At 39.1% G+C, this 17,825-nt stretch overlaps 1 protein-coding gene across 1 annotated transcript in view; it reads right to left on the bottom strand.

Moving 5' to 3' along the window:
• Positions 1-17,601, bottom strand: part of ROBO1 (roundabout guidance receptor 1) — a gene marked incomplete at its 5' end in the record, with an annotated part of 448,967 nt that extends 431,366 nt beyond the window's left edge. The window contains one exon of the mRNA XM_081087409.1: positions 17,547-17,601. Coding sequence (XP_080943535.1) covers positions 17,547-17,601 — 55 coding nt within the window. The remainder of the gene's footprint in view (positions 1-17,546) is intronic.
• Positions 17,602-17,825: the final 224 nt, after the last annotated feature.

Raw genomic sequence — 17,825 nt, 5'->3', positions numbered from 1 at the left:
CACTGAGTAGCATTTAGAAAGACCAGAGTGTTATTGGAGGATATTGGAAGTTGGTTCAAGGCAGGGAACCCTAATTAGGCAGGTGTGCAATATAATCAAATCAGTAATACCACTACATCCAAACACGAAGTACTTGCCAAAATAAACTGATGAAAAAAATGGATCCAGAGACACAGAAGCATGGGACAGACTGTGGAATGTCAGAGGGAAGGCAGGGGTGGGTGTGTGGATGGAAAGAGATCAACCAATGAACTTATATGCACATATGCATAACCCATGGACACAGACAATAATGTGGTGAAGGCCTGGGGCTGGGAGGGAGGGCGGTCAATGCGGAAAAAAAAAGGGAACATCAATAATACTTTCAATAATAAAGATAAGTTTAAAAAACAGAAATCAAATAAATCATATGTAATGTTTCTATGGTTCACAAAGAAGGAAGAGTCTTTCCATGGAAGGGGATGGAGAGTAGAAATAGTTATGGTCCCAGGGACAATAAAGATCAGCATAGGCAAATTAGCTGCTAAGTCCTCATTCTCTTAAAGGCTGCAGTTATCAACAATAGAAATAATTTCAAAATAAACATGGAAATGATGGCTGCCCTTTCAAGTGCTGAAAAATCCACTCTTATTGCCAAGCTATTTTGTCAGAACATCAGATAATGCTCATGTTGAGACATGCCTCCTGTGGACAATGAAATGTTGGTGATGGTTTCCAGCTTCAAATGAATCATCTCCCCTTGCTCAGGGCACATTACTGCTCCTGACCTCTTTCCTTGCCCGTGCCTTGACCTTCTTCCACTCAGACATTATTCCCTGCCTCATGCCTGTGAGCATCTCATCTTATTTGTGAGCTATGGTTCCAGAATTTAGCATGAGGAAGGCCCCACTGATAGATGTCTAACATGAGAAATGCTCCTAATGATCCCCAGTGGGACTCTGCCAGCCTCCTCCAGTAGGATGAGACGTTCAAAGACAAAAAGAAATTCTGTGCACTTTATAGTGAGAGATAATGAATAGACATTTCTACACATACGTGTGTTTTACCTTGATTTAGCAAGAAATGACCAGTTTTGCTTATTTTACGAGAGTTAACAGAAGTTTCTTCATATTGTTAGCTTTGCAATATAACTTGAACACCTGAGTAAATTATACCATTTCTATGTTGCTTAAAGAAATCCTCCAAATGTTATTTTAGAAATGTTTATGAATTATGCACAAGGTTTCCTCACAGAAATGCTAGATTTGCTCTTGAAAACTGTGCATAAATCAATATTTTGTAAATTAAATAATATTTATCACTGACAAATTGTTTCAGAGATGCTTTATTTTCATTACTGGTTAATATTCAATTGGCTATGATTACTGACCCTTCAGATTAAGCTTCTTTCTTGATAATATTTGTGAAATAGCTAATGATCTATAAACAAATAATAAACAAATAAGGGAAACTGGATTTTACAAAAGATCCTGCAATAAATTCTTGCAGAAGTAAGAGTTTCTTTGCAATTCAACCACAGCCCCACTTTTCTTTATTTATATTTCCTCAGATTTCCTTAATGTATTTTCTCAGCCAGCAATTTATCCGCAGCACAGTGGTGTGCCTCTTAATAGCAATCAGTAAACCTTCATGAAACTGTCTTTGTTAATAATTTCTCTTCTTATTCAAGAATATATTTATTTATTCAGTTCATCGGGGACTCTTAGCTCATCAACCGGCTTGTGGCTTTGTTTTCTTTGTTTGTTAGCTTTGGGACAAAAGAGTCAACATAAACAGTCAAATGATCAGTTTTTGCCTGGCTCAACAAATACAATTTGTAAAATGTAAATAGCTCCCAATACAGGCAGAAGCTTTTGGTTAAATAAATAAGCCATTGTCCTACTGTGTTGTTACTAGTTAAATAGAGTAGATGGCCAAACATCAGAAAAAGTAAAAGCTTCTAAAATGTTAGAGACACAGAAAGTGAGGAGATACTGATGTATTTCCAGTAGGAATGAGCAGCAACAGATAGGGTCAGTCCTCTGTGGGACGCACAGTGTAATGCTACAGCCAGTAAATAGTTACCTCGATGCCACATTTGGCTTATTATTGTTGTTGCTGTTATTGTTATATTAGATTCAATTGCTCCTATGTATCAGTTGGGAGGTTTTACTTAAAAATATGGATTTATTCCTTCTCTTGAAAACTCTGAAAGTCTGTCTATATTGGGCCCATATTTCTCCATGGCAGCATCCACTCAGCCAAACTATTACAGCTCCTTCCTTATACTCCATTTCTGTTTTCAACCATTATAAAATCTTATCAGAGGAGAAAATCAGATTCTCACAAATTCTATTTTGTTTATCTTCCCTGCCAAGAATTATGACTTTAAGGGCAGTTCTAAGATGGAAAATTAAGGTGGAAAGATAATTATCTATTTTCTTACCAAAATTCATAAAGAATTCATACAACTCAACAAAAAGAAGACAAACAATCCAATTTAAAAAATGGACAACAGACCTGACTAGACACTTCTCCAAGAGAACATACAGATGTGCAATAGACATTGAAAATCTAATCATCATAGAGATGCAAATTAAAACTACAGTGAGGTAAAAAGGCTAGAGGACAACCAAGATGGCGGCATAGGTAAACACCTGAACTTGCTGCCGTGCACAACAACCACATTAAAACTACAACTAAAAGACAAAACGAATATCATCCAGAACCACGGGAAGGCTGGCTGAGTGGTAATTCTACAACTGGAAGGAAAGAGAAAAGCACATTGAAGCGGATAGCAGGTGCAGAGTTGCGGAAGTGCGGAGGTACAGAGGTGCGCGAAAGGGGCTGGCAGCTGGGTACGCTGTTGTCTTTTTCAATCAGGAGGGAGATACAAGATCCCGACTGCTCTGAGCTCCAGTTGCAGGTGAGAATCTGGGGACCCAGACTCATAAGGAGAGAAACTGGACTGTCTGGCATCGGGCCAGAATGGAACGTGAGGGCGGCTTTCTCTCAGAGGTGCTTGCAGCAGTCATTGTTCCTGCACGGGGCCGCGAGACACAGAGACCCAGGGACCTATCATGGCAGGGCTGACAGGCAACCATTGCTGTTTGCTCTGCCCTGATGACTCCCTGAGACCCCACCCCACCCAATTTACAACCCCACCCAAGCTGTGCAGAGAGGCTTTTGCATACGAATGGCCTGGCCTTTCTCCACCTAAAAACCTGTCAAACTGCAACTCGGTCAGAGAACCCCAGAGCTTCCAAAAGAAGGCCTAAGGCTTGTCAGCAGCCTGCATCGCTTCACAGCTGGACCTCATCTGGGCACTTCCAAACCCCAAACAAAGAGGAGGAATCTGCAGATCTCTCTGTAGCTCCTGCTGGGTGGCCTCAGGCAGTGGCTGACTTTGCACCTCCTTGGAAATCCAAGAGCCAATGTACCCAGAGGTCAGAGTGAGAACATCCAAATTACAACTCCTCAGATCCATAAGGGACACTCAGGGGGAAGACTCAGTGAGCACCAAAGCCTGAAGCAAGTCCTGCCCCATAAGGGTGTCTCCAACACAGAAGTTCTCCCATTGTAGACAGAACTGGTCCTCACAGACAATTGGCCTGGAGGTCAATTCCTCCCAGTGATACCAACAGCAATCAAGGCTTAACTACAACAAGACTGAGCACACAGCCCACAAAGGAGTGCACCAAGAGTGTCCATCTCAGGTAATTAGGGAGGCTGAGCCACTAAGACCAATAAGACACCTAGCACACAAAGCCACTCTATCAACACAGGGAAGCAGCCAAAATGCGGAGACAAAGAAACAGGTCACAAATGGAAGAAATGGAGGAAAGCAAACTACTGAATACAGAGTTCAAAACCACGGTTAAGGTTTTTCAAGAATCTTCTAGAAACCTCCAAGAAATATAGTGAGATCCTCAAGGATATGAAAAAGGACCAATTAGAAAATAAGCATACACTGACTGAAATAAAGAATAATATACAGCCCTAACCGGTTTGGCTCAATGGATAGAGCGTCGGCCTGCAGACTCAAGGGTCCCAGGTTCGATTCCAGTCAAGGGCATGTACCTTGGTTGCAGGCACATACCCAGTAGGGAGTGTGCAGGAGGCAGCTGATCGATGTTTCTCTCTCATCGATGATTCTAACTCTCAAGCCCTCTCCCTTCTTCTCTGTAAGAAATCAATAAAATATATTTTAAAAAAAATAATAATATACAGAGATCCAACAGCAGACTAGAGGATCCCAAGAATCAAGTCAAAAATTTGAAATACGAAAAAGTAAAAAACACCCAACTGAAAAAGCAAAAGGAAAAAAGAATCCAAAAATATGAAGATAGTGTAAGGAGCCTCTGGAATAACATCAAGCATACCAACATCCGAATTATAGGGGTGCCTATAAGAAGAGAGAGAACAAGATATTGAAAACCTATTTGAAGAAATAATGACAGAAAACTTCCCCTACCTGGTGAAAGAAATAGACTTACAAGTCCAGGAAGCACAGAGAACCCCAAACAAAAGGAATCCCAAAAGACCACACCAAGACACATCATAATTAAAACGCCAAGAGCAAAAGACAAAGAGAGAATATTACAAGCAGCAAGAGAAAAACAGTTAGTTACCTACAAGGGAGTACCCATACAACTGTCAGCTGATTTCCCAACAGAAACTATGCAGGCCAGAAGGGAGTGGCAAGAAATATTCAAAGTGATGAATAGCAAGAACCTACAGCCAAGATTACTCTACCCAGCAAAGCTATCATTTAGAATTGAAGGTCAGATAAAGAGCTTTACAGATAAAACAAAGCTAAAGGAGTTCATCACCGCCAAACCAGTATTATATGAAATGCTGAAGGGTATTCTTTAAGAAGAGGAAGAAGAAAAAGGTAAAGATAAAATTTATGAACAACGAAGTGACAACAAATACATACCTATCAACAAGTGAATCTAAAAATCAAGTGAATAAAAAATCTGATGAACAGAATAAACTGATGAATAGAACAGAATCAGGGGCATAGAAAGGGAGTGTAATGACAATTCTCAGCGGGGGGGGGGGGGGTGTGACGGTGTGGGAAGAGACTGGACAAAAATCGTACACCTATGGATGAGGACAGTGGGAGGGGTAAGGGCAGAGGGTGGGGTGGGAACCGGTGGAGGGGAGCTATGGGGGGAAAAAGAGGAACAACTGTAATAATCTGAACAATAAAGATTTATTTAAAAAAATACAAAAAACTACAGTGAGGTACCACCTCACACCTGTCAGAATGGTTACCATCAATAAGTCAATAAACAACAAGTGCTGGTGAGGATGTGGAGAAAAGGAAACTGTACACTGTTAGTGCAAATGTAGGCTGGTGCAGCCACTGTGAAAAACAGTATGGAGTTTCCTCAAAAAATTAAAAATGGAACTCCCATTTGACCCAGCCATTCCACTTCTGGGTATATATCCTAAGAATTCTGAATACCAATCAGCAAGAATATATGCACCCCTATGTTCACAGCAGCACAATTTACAATAGCTAATATCTGGTACTGACACAAGAACAGCCCAAGTGCCCATCAGCAGGTGAGTGGATAAAAAAGTGTGGTAAATTTACACAATGGAATACTATGAGGCTGGAAAAAAGAAGGATCTCTTACCCTTTGAAACAGCATGAATGGACCTGGAAATCAATATGCTAAGAGAAATAAGCCAGTCAAAGCAAGACAAATATCACATGATCTCACTTATAAGTGGAATATAATGAACAAAATAAACTGAATAATGAAATAGGTCCAAAGAGGTGGATGCATGGAACATATCTCAGAGGGAAGGCAGGAGGGGATTAACCAAAGAATTTATATGCATATATGCATAACCCATGGACACAGACAATAGTGTGGTGAAGGCCCAGAGTGAGGCAGGGTTTGGGTAGAAGGGACATCTGTAATACTGTCAAAGTTATCTACATTTTTAACTAAAAAAGGAAATATATTCCTCAAACTTCATGTTACGCTTCAGGGTACTGACAATATTGATGTTAAAACAGTAACAACAAAACAACATAACAAAGGAAAATGACTCTATGATATGAGGAAAACTGGAATAAAATGGGGATCTGGTGTCTGTAGAATCAAAGACTCAGAAAGAACTTAACAACTGGCTTCAAATACTGAAACAGTTTCATGTAGAGACTACACTAGGTTTACGATGGTAGCTTTGGAATGTAAAATCCAACCTCAGTAGGGCAGTAGATAGAATTGATTCTCAATTGAATATGAGAAGAAATTGTTTAAAAACTGTAAATGGAATCTTCTATACTATGAGATGGTTCCTGTCACTGAAAGCAATGAGGGCAGGATAAAAAGTACATGTTCGGGTACTTAGAGAGGGTAGCAGCATGGAGAGGCAATGTTCTAAGGTACGGTCCAAATGATTCTGAGAGGTAAGATCAATACAGGCACTCTCCATTTTACACAAGTTTGCTTTATGCCGCTTCACTTTTACTAAAGAATTGCATGTGTACCTGTTTCCACTAATGGAAAGATATTTGAAGATAATTTTCTCTTTTATGAAAAAAAGGCAAAAGTAGCATTAAGCATTTGCTTTACAGCAAGCTATTATGAAGGCATCACACAACCCCAGCATTAGGAGTGGTCCTGCCAAGCTCCTTCCCTGGGAATTACACTCAGAATCTCAGAAACAAACCATCATGGTTATGAACTGTGTCTGTGGGCATCTTATTTTGTGCATCCCAGCAATGTTACCCAAATATTTTTTTAAATATATTTCTTTATTGATTTCAGAGAGGAAGGGAGAAGGAGAGAGAGATAGAAACATCAATGATGAGAGAGAATCATTGATCGGCTGCCTCCTGCACAACCCCTACTGGGGATCGAGCCCGGAACTCAGGCATGTGCCCTTGGCTGGAATCGAACCTGGGACCCTTCGGTGTGCAAGCCGACCCTCTATCCACTGAGCCAAGCTGGCCAGTGCGCCAATATTTTGTTAAATACATGTTTTTATTGATTTGAGAGAGCAAGGAAAGGAGAGGGGGAGAGAGAAAAGCATCAATGTGAGAGAGAAACATTGATTGGCTGCTCCTGCAAGCTCCCTACTGGAATGGAGCGTGCACAACCTGGGCATGTGCCCTGGCCGGAATAGAACTGGTGACCCTTAGACGTATGGGACGATGCTCAACCAACTGAACCACGCCAGCCAGAGCCACCCCAATAAATTTAGTAACATTAAAAAAACTATTTTGTGCATCTGTTGTTAAGATGTGCCCTAAAGTAATTGCTTCTTCCCTTTTGCAGCTTATGAAAGCTTTCATAGAAACACTCTACTTTTGGGTAGTAAGGGAAACTTAGATAGTATTATATCTAAGCATATTTATCTGTATACTGCTACCCATATCAGAGAAAATGCCAAAGAAAAAGTCCTAAGCTCTTAAGAATTAGGTCATTATGTTTACATTTATTTTATATAACCTTTTCTCCATTTGGTGGGAGCTTCTTATGGTCTAACATAAGAATGCACAGCAGTCATGCACACCTCTAGTAAATTACCTATATGGCAATCAATTGTTTACCATAATTTCCTTAAATGCAAAGAATAAGCTTTGTAAAAATACTTTGTTGCCTGGTAAAATTGATTAAATGAATGAAAACAAATGAATGCAAACAAAGAATGAATGCAATTATTAAATAATGTTCTCTACAATATAGCAATAAGTGAAAATCTATATACAACCCATTGTAAAACCTACTTCTTCAAAGAGAGATTATGTCAGTTTTTCACATCACCACTCCGGGATGCACCTTTCAATACTTCTCCTCGCCCCACAAATACTCCATTCTCTCTCTCAGTAGTCTTTAGGAACCTACTCGTTCTGGGAAGATTTCCCTGACAAAGTAAATCACCTTGATCTATCAGTTTCCAAAATGCAATTCTCACTTCTTCCATCATATCAAAACATCTTTCTTTCATATAGTGCCAACAATTCAATAATGTGATTCAACACTCACTTTCTGGTCTATATCGTGTATTAAAATCTCTTACAGCCTCGCGGGTGTGAGCACCCTCCCACAAACCAGGAGGTCACAGTTCGATTCCTGGTTAGGGCACATGCCCCGATATGGGCTTGATCCCCAGTAGGGGACATGCAGGAGGCAGCTTATGGGTGATTCTCTCTCATCTTTGATGTTTCTATCTTTCCCTCTCTCTGACATGAATAAAAACATATTTTAAAAAATCTTACACATTATCAGGTATGTCTGAAATACTCTTTTAAAGTAGACACTAGCAACAAAAGTTGACAGCTGATTAATAACTTTTAATTTTTATCAAGATTGATAGGTGATAGTTTACTGAGGAATAAAATGTTATTCGGTTCCACTAATAATAAACAAGTAGCATTGTCAAACATAAATAAACAGCAAAATGCATGAAATAAATTTATTATGAAATGTATTTTAAGACAAAGAGTAAAAGCCTTAAGGCTAAGACCCCAGGTCTGATATAAAGGAAGGTTTTAAATATGATACTGAGATGATTAGTGGTACAGAGTATGGATCTGGGAAAGCTTCCATCTTCCATGAGCCTTATGCAAACTAATAACCTATGGAAATACAGACAAGAATATAAATGTACCCTCCATCTATACATATGGAAATAACTTTGGAGAGCCACATAGTTCAGCTGAGAAACCCATACCTAAGAAATTATAAAACAATCTTACTCAGACATATATATTTAAAAGAGTAGAAAAGCAAAAGAATAACACTTTAAAAGCTAACTAACTACATTACTTCTGAAAGGGTGCTGATTGCAGTACTGTTTCTGATAGTTATTACAGACTCTGGCAGGTTTCATTCACAGGGATCATGTTAACCAATGCTACATTCTTTGCTTTCTATAAAATGTGTCATCTGAGAAGGACACACCTTTAAAGGAACAGTAGTCGGAGATTCTAACCAGGCTGCTGCTTGATGTTTTTATTATCTGTAGCACCTAATTACTAAACAAGCCATCTACTTTCAAACTCAAAAACCAAACATTAAACACAGTTCCTTAGAGAAGTTCGATCCCAGTGATAGTTTGTTCTATACAAGGAAATTTCTATTAACTTACACAGTTGAGCTATCATAAAACTTACTTGGTTCTTACTATCTCAAAGTTACTCTACAACCTGAACAGCACTGAATTCCACTAAACCATGTGAAGAGGCTGGACCTAAGGATTCTGTGTTCTATGATGTGTAATACCAGGGCACACTCTTTTTTGTGGGTTATTGTGTGACAGGCAAAAGAGAGAACAGATAATCAGATACACCAGAAAAATGTAACAGCTAAAAAGGAATTAACAAAGCTTGGCAGCACAAGCTAGTTCCCTCATAAAAAAGCCTCTTAGCCTTGGTATCCACACAGTTATACTATTTCATCTACAAGGGTTTTCCTTTAAAGGACCAATGTAATATGTCTGTATAATGGTGAGGAGCAAAAATTCTGGGATCAGATGGGCTGTTTTCAAATTCTCACTCCACCCAAATAGCTAACTAACTCTAGGCAAGGAATTTAACTTTTCTGAAACTCACTTCCCATGTTGGTAAACAAGGACAAGAGCAGTGCATTAATTCCTAATGTGGTATTAGATAAGGCACATTTGTACTTTGCCAGGTAGATAGTCATAAATTTAGGTTTTGTAATTACTATTGTTAGAGATATTATTATTATGGATTCATAGTCCTTCAGATTCAGTGGGATTGGGCCTATACTGTATCATTTCATCATATAATGAACCACTTGATTTTTCCTCATTTATCATATAAAAATATATGTATTAAATATTATGTATATATTTTATATTATTCATATTATAAATATATTTAGCATATATATTTATAACCATACTTTTAAAACATTATGTTAAATATGTCAAATTTAAAATGGTGCCGGAACCGGTTTGGCTCAGTGGGTAGAGCATCGGCTTGCGGACTGAAAGGTCCCAGGTTCGATTCCGGTCAAGGGCATGTACCTGGGTTGCGGGCACATCCCCAGTAGGAGGTGTGCAGGAGGCAGCTGATCGATGTTTCTCTCTCATCGATGTTTCTAACTCTCTATCTCTCTCCCTTCCTCTCTGTAAAAAATCAATAAAATATATTTTAAAATAAAATAAAAATAAAATAAAATAAAATGGTGAAAGGGTAACTCTGAATATAAGGCTGCAGGAAATGATGAGCTCCTAGGATTAAATGACCCTTAATAAGGAAAAATACCAAATAATGCAATGAATTTTCTTTCCTGTCTGGCCATATTGACTCTAAATAAACACTGTCCTTATGATGCTTCTATTCCATCCTAATTCATCGAGATTAATAGCAACTAACTTGCAAGCAAATGTTCATCCTCTCTCCATAGGATCCAAGTGACGGCCCTGCCTCTCTCTCTTACTTTCCTTCTGCATGTTTAGGTTTTGAAAAGTTCATTAAAATTTAAGCAAGTTCTAGTTCCAAACTTGACACCAGATTGCTAAGACTTTCACCTCCCTTCAAAAAGGAGGGAGAAAAACAGATGAGTTTATCTTTCACAGCCTGTACAAGCCAGTTTACTTTATAGGGACAACTTGCTAATTGAACAGTCTGCAGACACTGCAATTACTTCCCAAACCAGGCAACTAAAGTAGTTTAAAGCTATCCAGAGTTGTATCGTTAACATGTACAAATGTGCTTTAACTCACTTTGATATATAGATGAGCAAGCACCATTTCAGTGAAGTTTCAGAGTAATAAAGGTGGCCTTTAAGTCTAGGCTGAGTAAACAACATCAGCTTTAGATCTGTGAAACTAAGAAGTGTACACTTATATTTCCTTCATACAGGAAAGGAATTGTAGGCAGACACTTTTAGCCAAACTAAAAGTTAGTATATCATCAGTGGGGGACAAGGGGGATCACATTAAAACAGAAGATATAACAGAGTAGGCAGGTTGTGTAAGTTTGTAGATCTCATTAGCACCATATGATGACAAGTGAACCAGAAACAGACATGTGGTCTGATTCACTTATTCTTTGGCCCCATTTTCCTTTCAAACTCTACCTGGAATTGTGAATGACATAAAAGGGCCTCGGTCATGTTAGTGGAGAGAAACGAAAACCCGGCCTCTATTTTCTCTTCTGCTAACAACCAGAAATGAGCTTACCAAGTTGAAGTTGTTGTGTTTTTTTTTTTTCCATAATGGAGAGAAAACATACACCTAAAATGATTTTTAAAGTACTAAGTGGTCCATTATAACAATGTTATTATCCTTAACATACTACTTTACTGTTCCTCACATTAAAAGAAGAATCTACAGAACAGTGGGGATACAAAATGGGTCTCTATTCTCAAGCAGAACTTCTTGCAAATAATTTTAGGGGTAAATTCCGAGGACTACATGCTCCTTTTGTGGCTGACTATGGACAAGTTGTCCCTGGTCCCAGGTCAGGTACAGAGGAGCTGAACACAGGTACAGGTGACCCATACTTTGAACTTGGTACTTCCTGAAATTTAATCAAGAACATTTCAGATAGTGTAACCATGAGCTGCTACAGTTGGAGGAGCTTTAAAAATAGGTTTGCCGGGCACTAGCCGGTTTGGCTCAGTGGATAAAGCGTCAACTGGAGGACTGAAGGATCCTGGGTTCGATTCCGGTCAAGGGCACATGCCTGGGTTGTGGGCTCGATCCCAGTGTGGGGCATACAGAAGGCAGCCAATCAATGATTCTTTCTCATCATTGATGTTTCTATCTCTCTCTCCCTCTCCCTTCATCTCTGAAATCAATAAAAATATGTAAAGAAAAAATTTTTTAAAATAGGTTTTCCAGTAAAGAATAACATAATCTAAAAAAATAGAGCACCAGAATACACTGCATTATTAGGAATGGAAGCCTACTACTCCCTACATCCAAATCAATCAGCTGACACAAAGTGAAAATATCCCCACTTAACGCAGAACTACACTGTTCTGTTGGCATTTGCTTGTATCCACTGATGGTGTTTTTAATGTTTCATTTAAGTGTCAACCTGGGTGACAGGCATTAATTCTATAGATGATTTAGCATCAAACGTTTTAGATCCAAAAATGTTTCTCCAATTGTTTACCTGCTATACACTATCCCTGCTATACAATCAAATAAACCAATTAAGTAAAATGAACAGATATTATTTTTCTGGCCCTAAGCCATGGACAGCTGTGAATACCACAGAGGCATTTCTTCCCTGCAATGTAGTCAAAAAGATATGCACAGTCATGCAGCTCAAAATATTGTTTTATGTGTGGAACAACATTGTCATAAGATGTTGGGAAGCCAAGTAAAATCACAGAAGAGAGGGGATTTGTACCAGACTGTTTTGGCTGAAGGAAAATGAGACAGCTCTCCCATGAAGCAAGCAACATGACACCTTCCAGTGTGAGAAATAGCCTTTGGATGGTGAGAGCAAGAGGAAAAGGCAAAGAAGTGGAGATCAAAGCTCTCTCCCTGTACACTACAGATAATCTTTTTTCTTCCTCTTCAACAGCAACACGAGGAAAGGCTGAAGGTGGTGGGAGAAGGAGAATAGGAAACCATGCTAATCCAGAATTATAAAGAAAGGAGCTGGCCTTTTGATCTCCACAGGATGGCAACTTTATTGGCTCTGCCTAAGCAGTTTCCAACCAGCTGATCAACCAGGTATTAACACTCAACTCTTCCATGATCAGTAACCATGAAGGGAGTCATCTGTGAACAGCAGTCAAGCAGAAGGCTCATCTACTACCAAATGACCACCAGCCCATATCCAACCTAGAGGGGAAGAGCAACCCCAGGGGAAATGATTGTCTCTCCTTGATGAGTACCAGTTATTTGCCTTGGGTCTTAGAGCAAAATCTTTCCTCAAGGGTGCATGAGCATGGCACTCATTTTCCAGAATACAACTTGGAATTTCTGCGCACCTGCATCACTGTTTTGACTTCTGTTCAATTACTGCTTTTAAAAGCATGCCAGGAAATGCAGAGTTGATAAAGGCTGAACAGGAGTAGGCTGGGTGTAATGAATTAATTGTGTTGCCTAGTGATCTAAAGTTTTACAGACCAGCTACTTTCTGATAGGAAGAGGAATGCTTTCCTTTCAAAATTGTACGTGCTCAAACCACATCTTTATTAGGTGGATTTTTTGGGCAAGTTTCAAAATAAAAAATGATTGAACCACAAGTTTTCTGATTTAAATTCTTCACCTCTCTTTTTTAACGACAGAAGTTCATGGTAGTGAAGAGTTTTAGAATCAACTTTATTCAAATCCCTACTCCTCCACATCTCCTAACTCTCCATGATGTACTTTCCACAACCATAAAATAAAGGTAGAGTAATAATTTTACTAATAACAGCACCTATGTCATAGGATTCTCATAAACATTATGATAATGGTAAATGTTCAATAAATTATGATCATATTTTCATAGCAATAGTAGGAGTTATTGTCATAAAGTTTCTTATAGGACCCCAGAGATCAAAATCAATCTCATTTTTTATTTCCTTCTTTTACTTTGATTAGTCTGTTCTAAGCAAAGATGTTATGACATGGAAGATAAAAGGTAAGTACTTAATTTTTACTCCTCTATATATTGAGGTAGTCAATATTCTAAAGTTTTATTAAATGTAGCTTTAAAAAACTAGTTATGAATTCATTAAAGATTTAAACATTTTAAAATGTATTGTTTTAAAAAAAAGCAAAATGTCTACTTTACATAGTTGTTAAGTACAGAGTATATACGCTGACATCAAATTTTCAGAAGTCCATTTTTCAGGGATGTTTTTCAAGCTGTGTGTGGTCAGAGGGTACACTTAGATTTTGGCTACTCTACCTCCACTCCACCTCTTCCTATATTTTTAAACTAGCTAAATTCTGGATCTATTTCTGGTTTCACTCCTCCTCCCGCCACCCCCCCCCCCCCCCGCCACCCCCGTCCCTTCCCCGCCACCCCCCCCCCCCGCCCCCACCTTTCTTACTACCAAATTTCTTAATATATTCTGAAGATGACCTTAGGCCTAATTTTTAATTGAATAACAATTTTTATTTCCTTATGTTTTCATATAAGAAATAAAGCCTGCAAGGCAGTTATACTTTTATTTTAAGTAAACATTTTTTCAAGGAGCTGGAAATTAGGATAAGCATCACCTTGGCATCCTTTGTTAACATAGAAGATGACAGGTGAAGACTCAACTATTTATGATCTCCACTGGTAAACTGTCATTCTGTTTCCTCCCAATCTTACTCCTGTGGCCCAGTATTGTTCATGATAGATATCTACTCAATGTAAAATATATAAACAAGCAAACAACTGCCATGTGTTAGAGGACCTTTTATCAAGATATAAGAATATTTTCAGTGCTGTCATAGTATTCAGGTAAATATATTTAAAAGCCATAAGTTTATAAAGATAATAATAAGAAATGATTAGAATTATCAAAAAATCTTGCCAGAGAGGGAGAAAGAGAAAGGAGGGAGAAAAGAAGGAAGAGGGAAGTAAAAGAGATAAATGACCCAGGTAAGTGGCTCCTATAGTGCAACTTCTCTAAAAAATGTCCCTCTTCAAAAAACAAAGAAAATCCGCCCTCTAAAAGAAAAAGAAAGGAAAAAAAGATAGCACAAATGAATTTCCACTTTATTTGAAAGTCAGTTCTCACTTTAAATTTGAATTGAAATTCAATCACTTTGTCACTTAAAAGCAAGTTTGAGCAACAGGAGTTGAGGAGAGGAAGTCTATGAAGGAACCACTTCCTGAGACATCACACAGGTTTTTTTTAGTGCTACCCACCCTGATCCCTTCACCAGAAGCCTAGCTATCCATAGAAAAGAACTCAGATATACAAACTCACTAAAAAAAAATTCACCTTAAAAAGGAATTTTTAAGAAATACCTAATTTTCTTCAAAATTTTAGTTTCCTAGAGTAAAAAGTTATATATTATAGCATTTGGTTAATGAAAGAAAGGCACCACAAAGCAAACACATACTCTTAAACATAGAATTTGATGTTAAGTACGACATCAACACATCAAAATGAAGTTTATAATCTGTTTGAAGAAAACTATAGGACTTTGTTAAGTTGGCATCTATGATAAAAAGAAAGAAAAAAGAACTGACAACCAATAGATGCTTTTACAGGTTAAATCTTGTTGAAGGTACCTTACCCCCAGTGCGCTTTGATTTATTTAAGCTCACCACATTTCTCTTAAATACACTCCATTAACAAGCGATAGACTGTGATCTTATGCTTGAGGCAATACATGAAACACAATCTTTCAAGAACTTCATTCATTCCCTGACCAGGTGTCTTGAGCACGCCCAAATCTACTTCTCTTAGTTTTGTGAAGTTTTATTCAAATCAATAGCGTGGCTTTAGAATAGCACACTGCCATTAAATCACCCCAGCAGCCTAATAATTTGGCCTCTCAAGTTCAGATTCACAACTGAAGCATGAGTCTAAGTCATCAGGGGAATGATTAAGAGCTTCAGGTTAAAAATGAGAGAGCACTTCTGACCTACAACCTGGCCAAAGAAGAAGATAAGCACACCTATAGGAAAAACCTTAGGTTTATTAAAAATCATCAGTGGCTTAAACGGAGAATTAAATCAGAAAAACAAGGCCAGAAATCAGTTCAGGTCTAAGATGATAAATGCCTCATCTATTTAAATTACAAATCCCAGATACTAACTACGAATCAATTAAATCTGAAAGGACAGTACGCCCCCTCCCCAGACATTTTTCCAAGTAAAGACAGAATGTGCACAGGAAAGCAACCAGCTTTCAGTAATAAATACCCTCCCTATTAGTGTGACTCTATCTTTAATCTACAGCCATGATAAAATGTCCCAACATATACAAACTCAGCTCAAACAGTGACTAATGACCATTAATCCCCCTATCTTCAGTAATCTGCCCCTCCAGTCATTTATCACACTGACACTTCACTTTACACACGTGAATAAACTTTAACTGAGAAGGTGAATCAACAAAAATCTCAAAGGTATCTGAAGCTGTAAATTAAACTAAGGGGAGACACAGCAAAGAGAGACAAATAGAGAGATCAGATCTTAATGTTTTTGATTTGCATGCATGGCCAGTCTTGGGGGTGGGGAACTATTCAATCATTCAGTTCTGCAAACTAAGAAAAAAAGCAAAAAGCTACATTACAGAAAGGAGAAGTTGGAAGTAAGAAGAGCTGACCCTAAGAGTTGGTTTAATCTATTGATCCATCCACCATAACACAGATCAAATATCGGAGGCTGGAACTTCAGTATTCTGTTTTCCTCAATTTAATGAACTTCTTATTTAGTTTAGTTGCAAACGTTCCTGGGCTGAAATTACTTTAGGAGTTTATTTGCTATTATTTAACTGATGCATTTTTCTTTCTCATATTTCATTAACTTAAGTAAAATCCTCGGTCAAAATATAAACCATAGCCATGGACCATAAAAAGCTCAAACCAACCTTTTAAAACTACTTCATAATCAAGCTAATTGAGTGGCTTTAACCGATAGGCCCTGATGCAACCTGAAGCTCAGTATTCCACTATACAAATTCCCTGCGGTGCAGTGTGTGTGTGTGTGTGTGTGTGTGTGTGTGTGTGTGCGCGCGCGCGCGCGTGCCTGTACGTTTTAGGGCCTGAAATCAGATCCTTGATTGAAACCAGAATCTACCAAAAGGAAAGAAAGAAAAGTTGAGTGGTGACTCTGTTCACCCACAGTAAACGTTTCTTAGGGAGTGTAAAAAAACTATATGTAAGTGTAGATACAGTGTCTACTCCTATGTCAGAAGGATCCCATTGCGGCATCCTCCCAACACCTCATCTGGGGAGTTTCAGTACTATTTAATTAATCCCCCAAATCCTAAATCCAACCTTCTGTTTTCCTTTGCCAATGAAAATTCCCAGGCAATTAACTAACTGTTCCCTTTCAGATTCTTGCAACCGCCTGTTTTCCTTCTAAACCCAGCCAGGCAGAGTGGCTAGTTTATATCCTACCGTAGGAAGGAGTTATTTCCTGAAGTTTCTACAGAATCAGATTTAATTACAGACTTTAGTTACATAAAACAACTACTAATAACCCCTTGTGCTCGGAGGAGGAGGGGCGAATTGGAGGACCAGGTTCAGGAATCCAGGCGGGTTTCCGAGCCACAAGATTACCCCGGCGCACACCACCCTCCCCTAAGGAAGCAGCCCAGGGATGAAACTCACTTAGGCTCATCCTGGGGGCCCTCGCTCACCGCCAACTGCTGCCTCCTCCTACCCTTGAGCTCAGACCTGCGTTTGCCAAGTGACCTGGGCGTGCCCTGAACTTGGCAAAAGGCCGAAGTCTACAATGAGGCTGGGGGATTTGGGGGGATAGGGGTAAAGGGACGACGCAAAGTACGAACTAGAAACCGTTTTGCCTGAAACTCTTGCAGGGACCAAGCTCCTCAGGCCCTAGAAAGGAGAGGTCGCCGAAATGCAGTTCGGGGTTTGATTTGCGAAGTGGAGAAGGGGCGTGCAAGAGGGATGCAGGGTGAAGAAAGAAGACGCGAGGTTACCTGAACAGAGACATATTAATCCAAAGAGGTAAAAGTGAGCAGGCTCCGCGATCATTGTCCTCGGGTGGATCCTGCATACAGTCTCATGCCAAGAGGAGGGTGTAGAAATGGGGTCCCCGAATTTATATAGCCACACCACACACACTACACACAAAGGCTTAATATAAGCAACGTGGGTCAATCCGCCAGGAGTTTTCAGGGGAATTACTTGTCGACCTTTCCGGACGCTGGTCAATATCGCAGAGCACTTTGCGGACTAAGAATTCCAAGGTTTGCCTT

Source organism: Myotis nattereri (genome assembly GCF_964212035.1).
Source record: "Myotis nattereri genome assembly, chromosome: 3".
NCBI classification, from domain to species: domain Eukaryota; kingdom Metazoa; phylum Chordata; class Mammalia; order Chiroptera; family Vespertilionidae; genus Myotis; species Myotis nattereri.
The sequence above is the reverse complement of the archived record's forward strand: the minus strand, read 5'-3'. Positions and strand labels throughout refer to the sequence as shown.